Raw genomic sequence first — 13,971 nt, forward strand, 5'->3', positions numbered from 1 at the left:
GGATGCAAATGGGGAGGTTTGGGAACGGGGCAGACTGGTTATGGTTTGTTTGGGAAGATCCAGGAAAAAAAAAAACCCAGTACCCAGATCCTGATGAATTCTGCTCTGCCCTATGTTTGTTATTAGGATGGCAAAAAGGGGTGCCTGTGGCAGAGTGGAAAAAAGAAGGATAATCGCTTTCGATAGGGAATAATCAACCTCTAGCTACCCCTGGGTGCTGCAGTTTACAGACTGCTGGAGGTTAGATGCAATAAAGTTTGCACCACCCGAGGGAGACCTGCCAGAAGCAGTCCTAAAGGCGCAGAATGAATAAAACACGCTTTAAAGAACGAGCGAGGATTAAACCTGCTGCCTAACACTCGGGCAGGACAACAAGGATACATCACCGCCTTGCATTAGAGGCAGATTGGCAAAGGGGATTTGCCAGCTCTGTCACCCCCAAAGCACAGCACAAGGGAGCAGCAGGATGATCACGAGGAGATTTTGATTTCACGGTCCAAAAGAGATGTATGAAAACTTCCAGAATCAGTCCAAGGGCATAATTTTTACAGATTATTTTTCAAAAGGGAGAAGACGGTAATAGCAGGTCTGCTCCTTGTGCATAGTCCATAGCAATAGAAAATATGTGTGTAGCACTGAGTAAAGCAGCGGTGTACTTGCTTGGAAGAGCAGCCCAAGACAGGACAGGTAGAGAGCTCAAAAGAATCCGTGATTTGAGAGGTCTAGGATCAGCAATTGACCCTCTGAAGAAAGCCATTAATCATCATTAAGGAGGTTTATGTCCTGAAGGACCAAGAGGCACAATAACACGAGTCCTGTGTCCTACGATGTGGGTTAGCAAAGAGAGAAAACAGGGCTTGGAGAATGAAAAATAAAATGCATGTGGGCAGCAGGGTTTATCGGCAGCAGGGAACTGCCTGAACACAGGGGGAGTTCGGGATCCAGCTGCTGAGGGAAACTGATAGGGTGAACAATACCCTCGAAGCAGCATTGTTTTCAGGAAAGGCGAGATATTTGCCTTCTCTCACTGATTTATCTGCATCTCTGTGGGTGCCCCTTCCTGTGTGGCTAATAAGCAGCAAGATGCTAGACACAGAATACACAATTTCTTTTCCTTTTATTCATTTTCTTTCTCGATATAATAAGTCTTGCTTTTGTCAAGATCCCTGTTGTCTGGGTAATTTCATCTAGAAATCCTCAAGGAACAGAGATCTCTATATCCCTCAAAGTTTAATATCTTGGTTTTAGTTGGCATATTTTCAAGCAATAACTTATACAGCTGAAGAAAAAAAAAAGATTACTTATGTCTAATTGGCATTATACTAATTACCAGCAGAATACATCAGGCAAATATCACATCTACTCACTCTCTGTCATTTTACATTCCCTACTCCATCTTCTCTTTCCTCGGCAGCTATAAAACAACACAACATGCTGTTCTGACACATCCCTGAACACAGATCATATCCTAACCCTCTCCTCCTTTCTCTCGCTGCCTCCTTGTTTTTTCACTTCCAAGCAAGGTCGTTTTAAAGCAGACACAGATATAATTGATTGAAAACCTCTGGCTTTACAAACTTGTGCCCATGCTCCCCAGCATCCTGCTCTTCTCTCCCGGATCCCTTCCCCAGCCTCTCCCACTGTTTCTTGTACAGAGGGTTTCTGGCCATCCACGTAAGAACGTTTTTACCTGTCACATCTGAATAAGTATATGACTAGAGAGAGACCAAAATAGGGACACACGTCCTCTCACACATGGGCCATCTGAGCTGATTTATTCCTGACTCGCAACATTTTTGCCAGTTTACTCTAAATAATTTTAAAAGTGAAATAAGTTAAAGCTGATAGTGCAGGCCTTACACTGGAGTAGAAGCAAGAATGGCAAAGCCAAGGGTAAGAATGTAAATCTAAGTATCTCCAAGGCTCGCCAAGAGCACTGTCCTCATCATCCAGTTGATTTTGAGGTTGGCCTGCGCAGAGCACCTCTCTGACAGACAGAGCCCTGCCACAGTTTGGGCGTGAACACTGTGGGGCAACGTTTCCCAATGGGCAGGAAGGGCGAAGCAACCCTGACTGAAGGAATTTAGCCCAGTGAAGATGAGCTGTGCTGGGGCAGTTGGCCTCAAAGCCCAAAAACAAGCTCTGGCTCTTTGTATTTAGTGATACAGTAGTGAAAAGTACACCTGTGTAGGACTCAGTATCCACCAGATCCTGGGCAGTCCCATTCTTCCATCAGTGAGGTGGAACCCTCCTTTCCCATGAAAAGCTGAAGCCCATCATTATCAGGGAAGCCCGGTGCCCAGTGCAAAGGCAGAGGCCTTTCTCCATCCCTCCATGGTCTCCAGCAGCAACAAACATGGACAACTTCTCCCTGTGTGTCTCTGAGACCTGTCTAGATGTGCCTGACTGGGAAAATGGAGCCCACCAACTACAAAGCACATAGGCTTCCTCCATTTCTGCTTGTCAAAAGCTTGTTATCCTACTGAGACCAACTAGAGGGCTGAAATGTTGGAAAGGGAGCCCAGGTCCAACCACTCTGCCCAGGGAAGAAGGAGCTGACCACCACGTGACTTCTCTACACCACTGTTGTGTTGGCACTGGACTGCATGGTTGCATCAGCTCACATGAAATGAGCCCTGGTTCCTGCAGGGGAACCTCAGCTCTCTGAAAGGAAAGGCAAAGGCAGGGGCTGATACGGTTAGATAACCTCTGAGTCAAAGCAGCCTATCCTTGGTATCTCTCTCCAGATGCCATGACTAATGCTAGATTTATGGAGTGTCCTCTCTGCAAGTAAAGCAAAGAGCTAGCGTTACAACCACTTAATGGAGGTGACTTCAAATCAGGATGGATGAGAGCTTGTGGGAAGGAGACAGGAGGAGAGATTCATTGATAGCGAGAGCACAAAGGATAAAATCCTGGGGAAGAGCGAACAACTGAGACTGACATTTGACCTGTCTCAATGGCAAAGCCCACATTGATTTCACTGAGGACAGGAATGAATCCCTTATCCGCTCTCTCATGCCTATGAGAGGGATTTTCCACCTGAGGGATCTACACCTGACCGATCCTTCAAACTCAGGCACATGCTATTTTTATGAGAAAGAAAATGTGCAGCATGAAGTCCTCAAGAAGCTCAAACAGGAGACTTCATAAGCTTCTCTAGCATTAAGTTTAAATCCCACACTAATGCAGGTCCCTTTACATGGGAATAGGTACTGCCAAGCAGGAAGGTTTATAGAGACATTCAGGAGCAGTCAGAGGCAGATAAAGGGGAAATAACTGAGTTAGATCACACAGGAGCTGGAAATGGCATGTCAAATTACTTCAAAAGGAGCTTTCTAAGGAAGCAGGTCTTTGAAAACAACAAATAGTCTGGGACTGCTGAGGGATCCTAGTTGTCTGTTGCTTTTACACTTGGTTGCTTTTTCTGGTTTATATGGATTCTAAACCTGAATGCCAACCTTATCCGACTTCTCACTGCCCCTTCTGTAAAAACCCTTGCACTTTCTGCAAGTTCAGCTCTTTGTGGAGCCATGGAGTAGTCAGGTTAGGAAAATTGCTCTGACTGAAGAGTAATATGGCCAAAAAAAAAAAGAAGTGATCCAGCAAAACTTCAGCCTTATCAGCTCCCCGATCCAGTCCACCATGCAGCCAGACAAAGAGCTGTGTTGGCACAACAGAGCATGTGGCACGGGGACAGGGATGAGCAAACCATGGCAGAGAGGAGGGGCACTGCCTACCTTGGCACCCTGGCTGACAAAACCCACAGGGTGCTGGCTGTGCTTAACAGGTTCATCAACAGAAATGCTCATAACTCAGCTGCTGGCTCTTCCCCATGGATGTCACAGGGACCATCTGCATTTGCTCCAGAGTACCTGTCCAAAGGCAGGACACTGCACAAAAGAAGAGTTTGAAGGAACTTCATCCAATCCCTCATTCTGAGGAAATGTCCTCTCTGGAGAGCCACATGGTACAAACGAAGGGACCCACCCTCTTGTTCCTCTTGAGGATCTAATTAGTGAACTTAAGTTGAACCCATGAATAGTTTGAGGATGACGTAAACTACTCTTTGGAAAGTAGACTTTCTACCATAGAAGGACTGTTTAGATTTGGTTCAGATAAGAATAGCTGTACATGACCATTTGCATGACCATTTGCATGGGCATTTGCAACCATTGCCAGGCAAAAGGAAAAAACCCTAAGTCCTGTGTGGACTGAGTGGCAGTAACCTATACTCACCTTGCAGCCACCTTGTGAAGGTGAAGAGCTCCCCGTTTTAACGTCACGAGGGCTGCAGGAGTGTGTGTGAGAGCTATGACCCAGCCCTAGGCCTGCTGAGATGAAATGGGGGTGCAAAGTGTTCCTGCCCTGGGCTGGAGGAGACATTGCTTGGTCTCCCTGGTCCGGGAGACTGGGAAATCCTCCTTCCCCTGGGACAGTAGAATTCATATTCCCCTTATAAGCTCATTTACAGTTCTTAGATAAAAATTATATACTTCCTCCTGTTCGCGACTGGTTCCTATAAGTCCTGAAGTTTTCTGTGGAGCTGACCAAGCCTGCTGAACAGGGAAGAGTTGTTCCAAAAAGCAACGTGAGTTTGGGGCTAGTTCTCAGCATGTTCTCTAAGCCTCTCTTCTCTGCAGTGTTGTCCAGTAAAGCGACAAATTCAGAGCAGAGTCACCTCCCTGAGATGTGTGTTCACAATAGCACGGGGGGAGGATTGTGTTGGGTAAGGCTTCCAAATGGGAAAAACACCAAAGACTAAGAATAATGACAAGGTTTTCTCCATCCAGTAGGTCCAGAGCAGGAAGAATGTGAAGGACATAAAAGAAGGGAGACGACATTCACTGATTTCCATCATCTTGCCACAGACAGCAAGAAGAAATGGAAGATGTTATGGCTCAGCCCAGGATCACAATGAATAGCAGAAAACTCAAAAAACTCTATCTCGAATGCAGAAGGTACACATAGGGACCTATATATACTACAAGAGAAGGCACCTTCCTACTGAAATATGAAGCTTTTTATCTCTTGGGCATTGACTCAGAATGACTGTCCTGCTTAGATTTTTCATAATCACATAATGCAACTACAAGTCAGGGACAGAAAGGGTGAAAAAAAGTCATCAGAATCCAACAGAGAAATTTGGGTCCTTCAAATAACTCCTTTAGAGATGCTCAAGATCTGCCAAGGATCTTTGGAGAACTCGAGGACAATCTTACATGTGCACTACCACATAATCCTGTGAGACAATAAAGACACTGTCAAATAAATTATTAAAGCTATTTTGGACAACCTCTGAAGCGAGTAGCATCCTTCTTAGAAGGTCTTGAGAGGATTAAAGGCATTCTTTGTAGCTGGTAGAAATGTACTTGTTACTCAGTCTGGGGAAGAAAAAACAGCTGTACCCTGTTTACCCTGGGATCCTGGGTACAATTAAGGAAGGTGACCTGGTTGACATGGCAAACACAACAGCTCTGACCTGAATGGCTCTTTTGTAAGAGAGTTTACCCAGACACGGGTGCTGAAACATATGGAAAAGAAGAAATAGGGTGAGAACAAGTTTGAAATTACAGCTCAGACAGAAATGACGTGTTGAAACCAAGATGGTGTAATCCATGGCCATTTGCAATCTGTTGGATGTTGTCTCTCGTGATAAGAATCTTTTCCCACATTCTCTCTTCAGCAGCCATTAAGAAAATCAGAAGCTGTCTTTGGGGATGAACCACCATTAAGTGAAGAAACTAGAGAAGCCTGTGATTTCCTATGAAGAAATGAAGATGCCTGTAGAGCTGAAGATCACTGAGAAACCCAGACATAATTTGTAGAAGCAGATGAGATGCAGAAGATGGTCACAGAGAGCACGCATACCCTTCACAAGAACAGAACTTGGAAACCACTAGTAACGACAAAACATCTGCAGCAGGTAATTCCATCCCTGATGTCAATAGTCAGTGTGAAAAAGCAAAGGGCTGCAGATCAGTTTAAAAAATCCCACAATATCTCAGCGAGAGAGGAGTCCAAGCACCAGTCAGACCTAATGTTCCTCAGCTGGTCAGATGTGTGACCTGCTGGTTCTCAGTCAGCAAAGCGGAGACCGGTGCAGCAGCAGCCAGAGACCATCTTCCTTTATTCCATACACAGCAGCACTTACCCTGTCTTACACCACACCTTCAGGTTTCTCCCACAAGGTGTGAGACCTTTCAGAAATAGAAGAGGTCTGTCTACCAGACATCCTCTCTGGGCTCACCAGCGTTTGACTGGGAACAGCACAGAGTTAGCTCGAATCCCACATCCCAGACAGCAACCCAGTCAAAAGCATTCCTCAGCACTCGACAACAAAGCAAAAATGCTGCAGGGTACATTTAAAAAAAAAATAAAAAATCCCCAGACTGAACATGTGCCTGGAACACTTTCTGCAAGACAAAAGGGACATTTAAAGATAATGCAAAAAAAGAAGAATAGGTTTTAAGATTTAGAGACTTTACTCTGCCAGAGGAGGAGACAGAATGTAATTTTTTTTGGTCCTATCTGCTGGCTGGAAGAAACTGAACAACAATAGCAGTGAGAACCTTAGAAAGAGGCTCACGACCAGACTGACATGAAGAAGAGACCAGGAGGTAGTGGCTGCCCAGTACTGCAAATCCATCTCAGCACCATGAGAAGAGACCGTTGGCTTGGAAGTCTTCTTCTGAGCCACCCGCTTTCTCAAGGTGCTGTGATATTGCAGAGTGCACGTACAGCAAAGTCCTAGTCAGAAGCAGCTCTATGTCATGCTGTGGACACACATGCCTGTCGTGAGACTATGAAGCAAAAGACTAGAAGTCACATTATCTCTGTGCCTGGTGCTGATGTGGATGCCACTGACTGCTGCTGGAGGGCTGCGGGCTATCATCTGGACACAACCACAGTACTAAAATGTTGTTGGCAAACCAGCAATCATGCAGAGAAAAAAATGAGAAGAAGGAACAGCAGACTTGAACTATAATCAGAAGTGTGGCAAAGGGGAGCAGGAGGAAAAAAAATCTCCCCAGGCTGCCTTTGCAAGGGTTGCCAAAAAGCAGCACTTAAATCCAAGATGTGCCAGATGTTGCTGCTGCCCAGGAATGGGGCTGCAGGTCTATGGTGGCATCATGAGCAGATGGCAATGGCTGGGAGGAGCCCAAGGAAGGGTGGGAGGAAAGGAAGCGAGACCCAGCTGCCAAAACGCCTTGCCTTGGCACCATAAGGGACTTTACTCGGTTTCTGAGTGAATCAAAGAGAACTTTAAATGTTGACTTGCCTGCATGTGATCTACAAGTACGCATGAAGCGTGGTGCCTTCTAAGATCGTAAGATTCAATGGAAAGAAATGGGACCTCGAGCAGCGTAAGCAGAATTTAGGTGTAGGCTTGTGAAATGGGGGGCAGAGACGATCCACCTCTGGAAAGGGCTCTCCAGGGATCTCGCACACTTGCCACCATTTGCAGTTTGCTATCAAAATGGGATCTTTCCAAAGGAGTGATCCCCCTCAGCGGTGGTGAGACGCAAAAATCACAGGGTGAAATTTTATGGCCTGTGTCGTGCAGGGGTTGCACAAGCTGTTCCTTCTGGCTTTACAATGCATTAATCTACCAGCCTTTCTCAAAACAAATTAATATCTGGACAGAAAGGGTTTTATTAAGGCCAGCAGCCAACCCCTGGAAATGGTATCTCAATTCATTTGGTCAAGCTATGCTGAGGTGTGCAGAGGAGACAGGAGACCATGAGAAAAAGGCTGGTCTTGCCAGAAAAGCCTATGGCAGTGAAGCAGGCGAGCGGGTTTTGCGTCTAGCTCTGCCACAAGGTCCCAAAGTCACGCTGCTCACGCCTTGTACGTCAGTAAGCTGCCCGGAGGCGGCTGATGCCGCCTCGGCTTCACCATCCAAGAGCAGCTAGAGACCTGCCTCATGGCTCAGGAGCACTGGGATCCTACGGCGGCTCTCACTTTCTGAAAAGAGCAAACCGAGGAGCTGCCAGCTCATCCAGGGGGTCACCCAAAGCTAGCAGGCATCTCCGAAATGCAGATTATAATTTTCTAGTTCATTCCCCACCCATGGTGGAATTTCTTCCCTGGAAGGGGAGCTGTGAGGATAAACTCATTAACATCTGTGAAGTACAGATACAACTGCACTAAGTGCATTGTGAAAGCTCATGAGATGATTGTTAATTACATATTCAGTGCGGGGTTGTAATGGCATGCATTAAAAATGGCATGGGGTCCTCTCTTTAAATAACGGGGATAAAACAGATCAAATATTTGCCCCTGTTCTGTGGGCTGAAGAACACAACTCAGAAATGTTTAATCCAATACATTGTCATCTCAGGTACCTTTGTCCCCCACAGGGATGGAGTGAAACAGCCTTCCTGTAACGTTTCCTACATTGCACTTATTTGGTCCTGTAATCTTACTAAATTCTCTTCATCGTCAATGGAGAGAGACTGGCACTTTCATAATCCAAGCTCTGCGTGTGTTATGGCAGGGCAGATCCTCTGCAGAGCAGAATCACTCCCGGGCTCTTTCCAACTAAAGCAAATCTGTGATACAGGGGGAGCAGATGTCGTTAGCGAAAGCAACGGGTGGCCAAGTGGGAGACTAAGCTCAGTTCCCAGCTCAGTGTACCCCACAGAAGTGGATAACAGCATGGCAAAATGTTGGGGAGGAAACAGTGGGCAGCTAGGTAAAATACCAGGGATGAAAAATGCCTGGGATGACTGAGGAGCCGGCACATCAGTGCCAAGATACTGGAGGAGTCTTCATCAGAATCATCGTAATTCCTCCTGAAAAGGACCTGGCTCAGCCCCTGCAATACAGCATTTTACTGCAGTCTGCACTGTAAAAGGTGTCCAAAAAAGGAGGACACTGATATGTGTGTTAATCAAGTGAAGAACCATCTACAAAGAAAAGGCATGGATCTGTCTTCCAGTTGAAAAGCTATAAATAGCCTTGCATACTTGCTTATCAGATTGGTTCGGCTGCAGGGATAATCTCCTGGAGAAAGCAATGGAAGCCCTGTTATGTTGGATATTTATAACTAGATGAAAGCCTAGAAAATGCACAGTCGTGTCAGTCTTGTGCTCGTGCCGCGAGATAGGGTGTGTGGGATCCAATTAGTCTCTTCAGTTTAATATAAGGTCAAGAATGGCTTAGTCTTCCCAGCTTCACGAAGAAATGAGATCTGATCTCTTTGAGGGGCTGGTGCTGCTCAAGCAGCTGAGGAAGCCAAGACAAGGGCATGGTGAGACAGTCCCCGAAAAGGTCACGACAGTCCCACATCACTGGAGACCCTTTGCAGGAAGCAAGATGTGACCCCTTTCTGGACAAACAGGACAGAGAGGTCTTGTTTGCCCCGCAGAGCAGTCTGATGTGCCACATCTCAGGCAGGGGGACCATGGGAAACACAACTCTGATAAACTGAACTAACATGGCCAGTAACTTGTCATCTCCAAATCACCTGGCCTGGTGTCAGGGTCCCCTAATAGTCTGCTTAACAGATCACCACCCTGACCCTGGCCCCTCAAGGCCATTGAACTGCCTTTGCCAGATTATCTGCAGAGCATGAGGACTGACTAGAGCTGATGCCGGTGGATTCCCCAGAGCCTTGGCCTGCCATGACCTCTGCGCTGAACTGGGTTTATCCAGGTCAGGACAGCTGCTGGAGGCACCAAAGCCTGATTCCCAACCACTGCCAAGTGAAGGGAGCCAAGCCGGGACAGGCTGGGGGACAGCGAGCAGAAGAGGTTATCCCCTGGGAGCCTCTACACATGTCTGTATCACACATGGATTTGTTTGTGGACAGGTTTGTGGTGACTTCTGTCTTCCTGGGCTGTGAACATACCCAGGGTCTCTTGTGCAAAGGGAGGGAGATGCCTAATTTATAGGAGAGGTTGGGTTTTTGTAATGTTGTGGGCAGGGAGTCAAACCCAGGTGCTCTGTCCCTGTGAGAACCACTGCTCCAGGCAGTTTCTCCTAGACTTCCTCGGGTCTGCTCATCCACATTGGGCAGACAACAAACATCTCAAGGACAACAGAATCCAACAGGCCCTCCATCTCCTGCTGCAGATCCTCCAGGTCCTCCTCCCTCTCTCTCATCTTCCTAATTTTAGCCATGCTCCTCCCTCATCATGTCTGGGTTGCCTGTCACCTTCAAGGGCTCAAAATTTCCTCTTCCAACCCCATCATCACCACGGCCCTCCTATATCCTTCAGCACAGCCATGTAGCATCTTCTTTCCCACATGCCCATCAAGCATCTCTTGCAGGCACAAGCTGGTAGTCAAGGGGACTTGGGAAGTCCAGTCTTGTGCCAGGACTCAAGGAACCTCTCTATACTGCTCTTCCCAGTTGACTGGCTGGTACTTCTGGGAAGAAAGCGATCTGCACAACACTCCTAGACAGGAGAGTGCCTCGTATTGCAAGAGCAAGAAATGGATTTGGGCACCCTGCCAGACCTGGCACCACCACACCTTGCTTCAATGATCGTAGCGTAGCAAACTCCAGTGTTACTCCAGGAACTAATCTGGGAAGAAAGGAGAAATGTTCCACTAGACAAGACCACAAATTACCCTGGCCCCTATGTGTTCTTTAATAGGGAGACCCAGCAGGTTTGCAACTCCCTAGACCAGCTGAACACACTCTCAGCCATTTTCACACCACATATGGCCCTGTTCCAAAGTAAAGAATGCTCCCAGAAGAGGGAGGGGACTTCATGAGAACCCTCTGCACCTCCTCTTTTTCCCTCCCAGAAGTTTCTTTGAAGCATGCCCCAATGCTCCAATGTAACCTCCCCTCAGTACAAGAGCACAGAAGGCAGCAGGTACAGGAAAGTAGATGTTATGTGCACAGCCAGAGCCAAGTCCGAGGAAGCAACTTAAGCTGGCCAGAGAAGAAAGCTTGGGGAGTGGGCTCACTGGGGGCAGTCAGGCAGGCAGCACAGAGGCAGCACAAGGAGCAGAACTGGGGTTGAAGCTGCGCCAGGGCGGTGGAAAGCCAGCTCTTTCACAGTGAGATTGCGGACACCTCTGGTGGGGTTCTCAGGTAAAGGTGGACCCAAGCAAGAGGTGACCTGAAGGGCCCAGTGAAGGCAGGACACATCGCTCTAGGGTTTGCCACCACCACGCTCTCTGATCCTCCACTCCACATATCTCCTAACCCCAGTCTGTGCTACTAAACCTGCTCTCCCCTTCTGCTCTCCAGGAAACTCCCATGGCTCCAACACCCACCAGAGCATGGAGAGCTGCATCACACTCCAACCACCCCTACACCTCTACCTTGCCACAAAGGCAAGAACCCATGGGACCATCTGACTGCAGCACCAAGCTCACCCCTTCTGTGTGCCACCTGTGCTGCTACCTTGGACCATCCTGTTGGGCCCCATGTCTACATCATGCCAAACCCATCTTCTTCCTCGGCTCTTCCCACTCCCACATCTCCTGGCTTTCCCCAAACCTCCTCCCCCTCATCCATCTCTCCCCTCCCCACTCACGTTCTTGCTGCTCTCTTGCTTTGAGTCTCAGCTCTTCTGCAGCCTCCCAGCCCCACCAGACTTAAGCGTGGCAAGCCTGTCCCAACCGATCTCCTTGTCCCATCTCACCCACACCAGGGGAGGTTCAGCATTGAGGATGAAGAGCCTCAGGTGCAGGGCACTGGGTAGGGGGACCAGGCACGCGTGCCGCGAGCACATACCGTTCTCAGGGTGCTCCATCTCCCCAATGCTGCCATCGGGCGTGGTGCGTTCGTAGTGATCCTCAGGTAGGGCTAGTGGCCCAATGCGGGGCCCCGATGATGATTTACTGCTTGGGGTCTCCGATTCCTCCAGCCCACTGTCATAGTAGCTGTGCTGGGAGGGATCCTGCAGGTCCTGAGCCTGGCTGGCTGCAGAGAACGTCACTCGGCGATGAGGTAACTGGGAGAGAAGAGAATAGAAAAGCTATTGCATCACCCACCCAGCAGATAAAGGCAAAAGGGGGGTCATCAAACCTGACCCCTAAATATAGGAATAGGGTTCCTGCCCACCGCTCACGACTCCAGCAGGGTCGATCATCAGCCCCTTGCAGCCAGACCAACAGACACAGCACCCGGCTCCACCCCAGCGAAGAGCACTCCATCAAACACCACCCCATGTAAGAAGCACACCTTGCACAGTCCCTGCGTATCCCTGACCTATCATCTCCCTCCACACCTCATGCCTGAACCTCCTTTTCCATCCAGAGACAACCTTGGGCAGATGCCCTCTCCCATGACAGGCAGACTCCAGAAAGATCTCCCATCAGCACATCATCCTGAATCATTGCCCACCCCATCCTTCATCTGGGGTCTCCACTTTGCACTCAGGCCCTGCATGCACCCTTAGTGGTCTCAGAGACCCACATGGCCAATCCAAGAGCCTCTCTAATGGGATCACTGCCTAGCAGAGCTACGGTGACATCATCCCTCACCTTCCAGCCTCTGGCCTGACTCCATCTCTCATCCTAAGAGGTTCTCCATCAAAGGTCACCATCACTTCTTTTGTCTGCTCGTTAAACATTTCAAAGACCCTACTTCACACTTTCTCTCCCCAGCTTTGCCTCATGCTTGGGAGGAGCTCCCTGCAAACAGCCATTAAGCTACATCATTATCCTCCCTCAAATCCTTCCATAAAATCCTTCTTTGTTGTGATTACCGAGGAGTGGAAAGGGTAGTACGAGTTCACAGGGCAAGAGCAGGATGATGAGTGCAGCGAACAAAACACAAACACCAGAGAGAGAAAAAGATACAAAATCACCTGTAAATGTAGGAAGGAGACCAAGAAAGGAGCTATTTAATGGCGATCTGAAGGTGATCAGGAGGGAGAGGAACCAACACACCATTTAGGCTGAATATTTTTTTTTTTGCGGATGTCTTTACTACAACTGAGTGGCAATCAGGCATCCCACACAGCTAGCACCAACGAGGAAGGGGAAGGAATCGAGACTAACAGAGGGAAGGAACACACAGGGAGCATTTAGATGAGCTAGCTGCTTTTAGGTTGGTTGGACCTGATTAAATTCACCCCAGGTGCTTAGAGACCTGATTTAAGTAACTTCAGAGCTGTTAGGGCTTTTTTCTTTTTTTTTTTTTCTTTCCCTTTTTTTTTTTTTTAAAGAATTTGTAGAGAATCAGGGAGCTTCCAGAAGACTGGAAGTGAGCTAAAATAGCGCCTGTCTATAAAGATGAGAAAAAAGAAGAGCTGGAGAATTATAAAACAGTTAGCTTAATTTCAGTTCCTGGAAAAATACTGAAACAGATAAAAGAACTCTTTGTAAGTACCTACAAGATAACAAGGAAATGAGTAACAAGCCACTGTAGGTTTGTCACAAACAAACATGTCAAGCCATTGAACTTCTTCCTTTGAAAAGACATCAGGCCTTGTGGATGGAGGAGGAGCAGTAAATGTTATATCTTGACTTTAGGAAGTTTTTTGACACTATTTTAGATGATATTCTCATAAGTAATGCAGGAAAACAGCACAGGTGCAGCATAGTACTTCTCTGCTTAGGTAATAAAGTGCAATTCACTGCAGGGTGGATGCAAAGCATTTAGAAAGTTGTATTCAGAAAGTAATTACTGAAGACAGGCCTTTTAGCTGGGACAATGTATCAAATGAAATTCTACGAATTGTGTCCCGAGTCCATGGCTGGCCTGTATTTTCATTAACTGCTTGGATGACAGATGTGGAATATATCTGTCACATTTGCACACTTGGGAAAAAATAATCACAGCTCAAGCAGCAGGCTGGCTGAAGGAATGGGGGTTACGACAGATCATGGGTTGACTATACGTCAACGGTGTCAATCTCTCACCAAAAAAGTGCATCTAAATTGGGATGCATAAACAGGCGCTTTGTCTTGAAGTCACACAGGGATCTGTTTGCTCTGTTGGGCTCAAGTAGGACTTCAGAGGCAGAGCTGTGTCCAGGCAAAGGCAGCAGCCTTCAA

General features: G+C 47.5%; 1 protein-coding gene across 1 annotated transcript in view; it reads right to left on the minus strand.

The window, feature by feature from the left end:
* Window positions 1-13,971, minus strand: part of PCDH1 (protocadherin 1) — a 48,164-nt gene that overhangs the window by 14,273 nt on the left and 19,920 nt on the right. The window contains exon 3 of the mRNA XM_014955796.1: window positions 11,702-11,921. Within this exon, the coding sequence (XP_014811282.1) occupies window positions 11,702-11,921 (220 nt within the window). The remainder of the gene's footprint in view (window positions 1-11,701; window positions 11,922-13,971) is intronic.

The sequence above is a fragment of the Calidris pugnax genome, unplaced genomic scaffold, assembly GCF_001431845.1.
Source record: "Calidris pugnax isolate Ruff unplaced genomic scaffold, ASM143184v1 scaffold228, whole genome shotgun sequence".
Classification (NCBI taxonomy): Eukaryota; Metazoa; Chordata; class Aves; order Charadriiformes; family Scolopacidae; genus Calidris; species Calidris pugnax.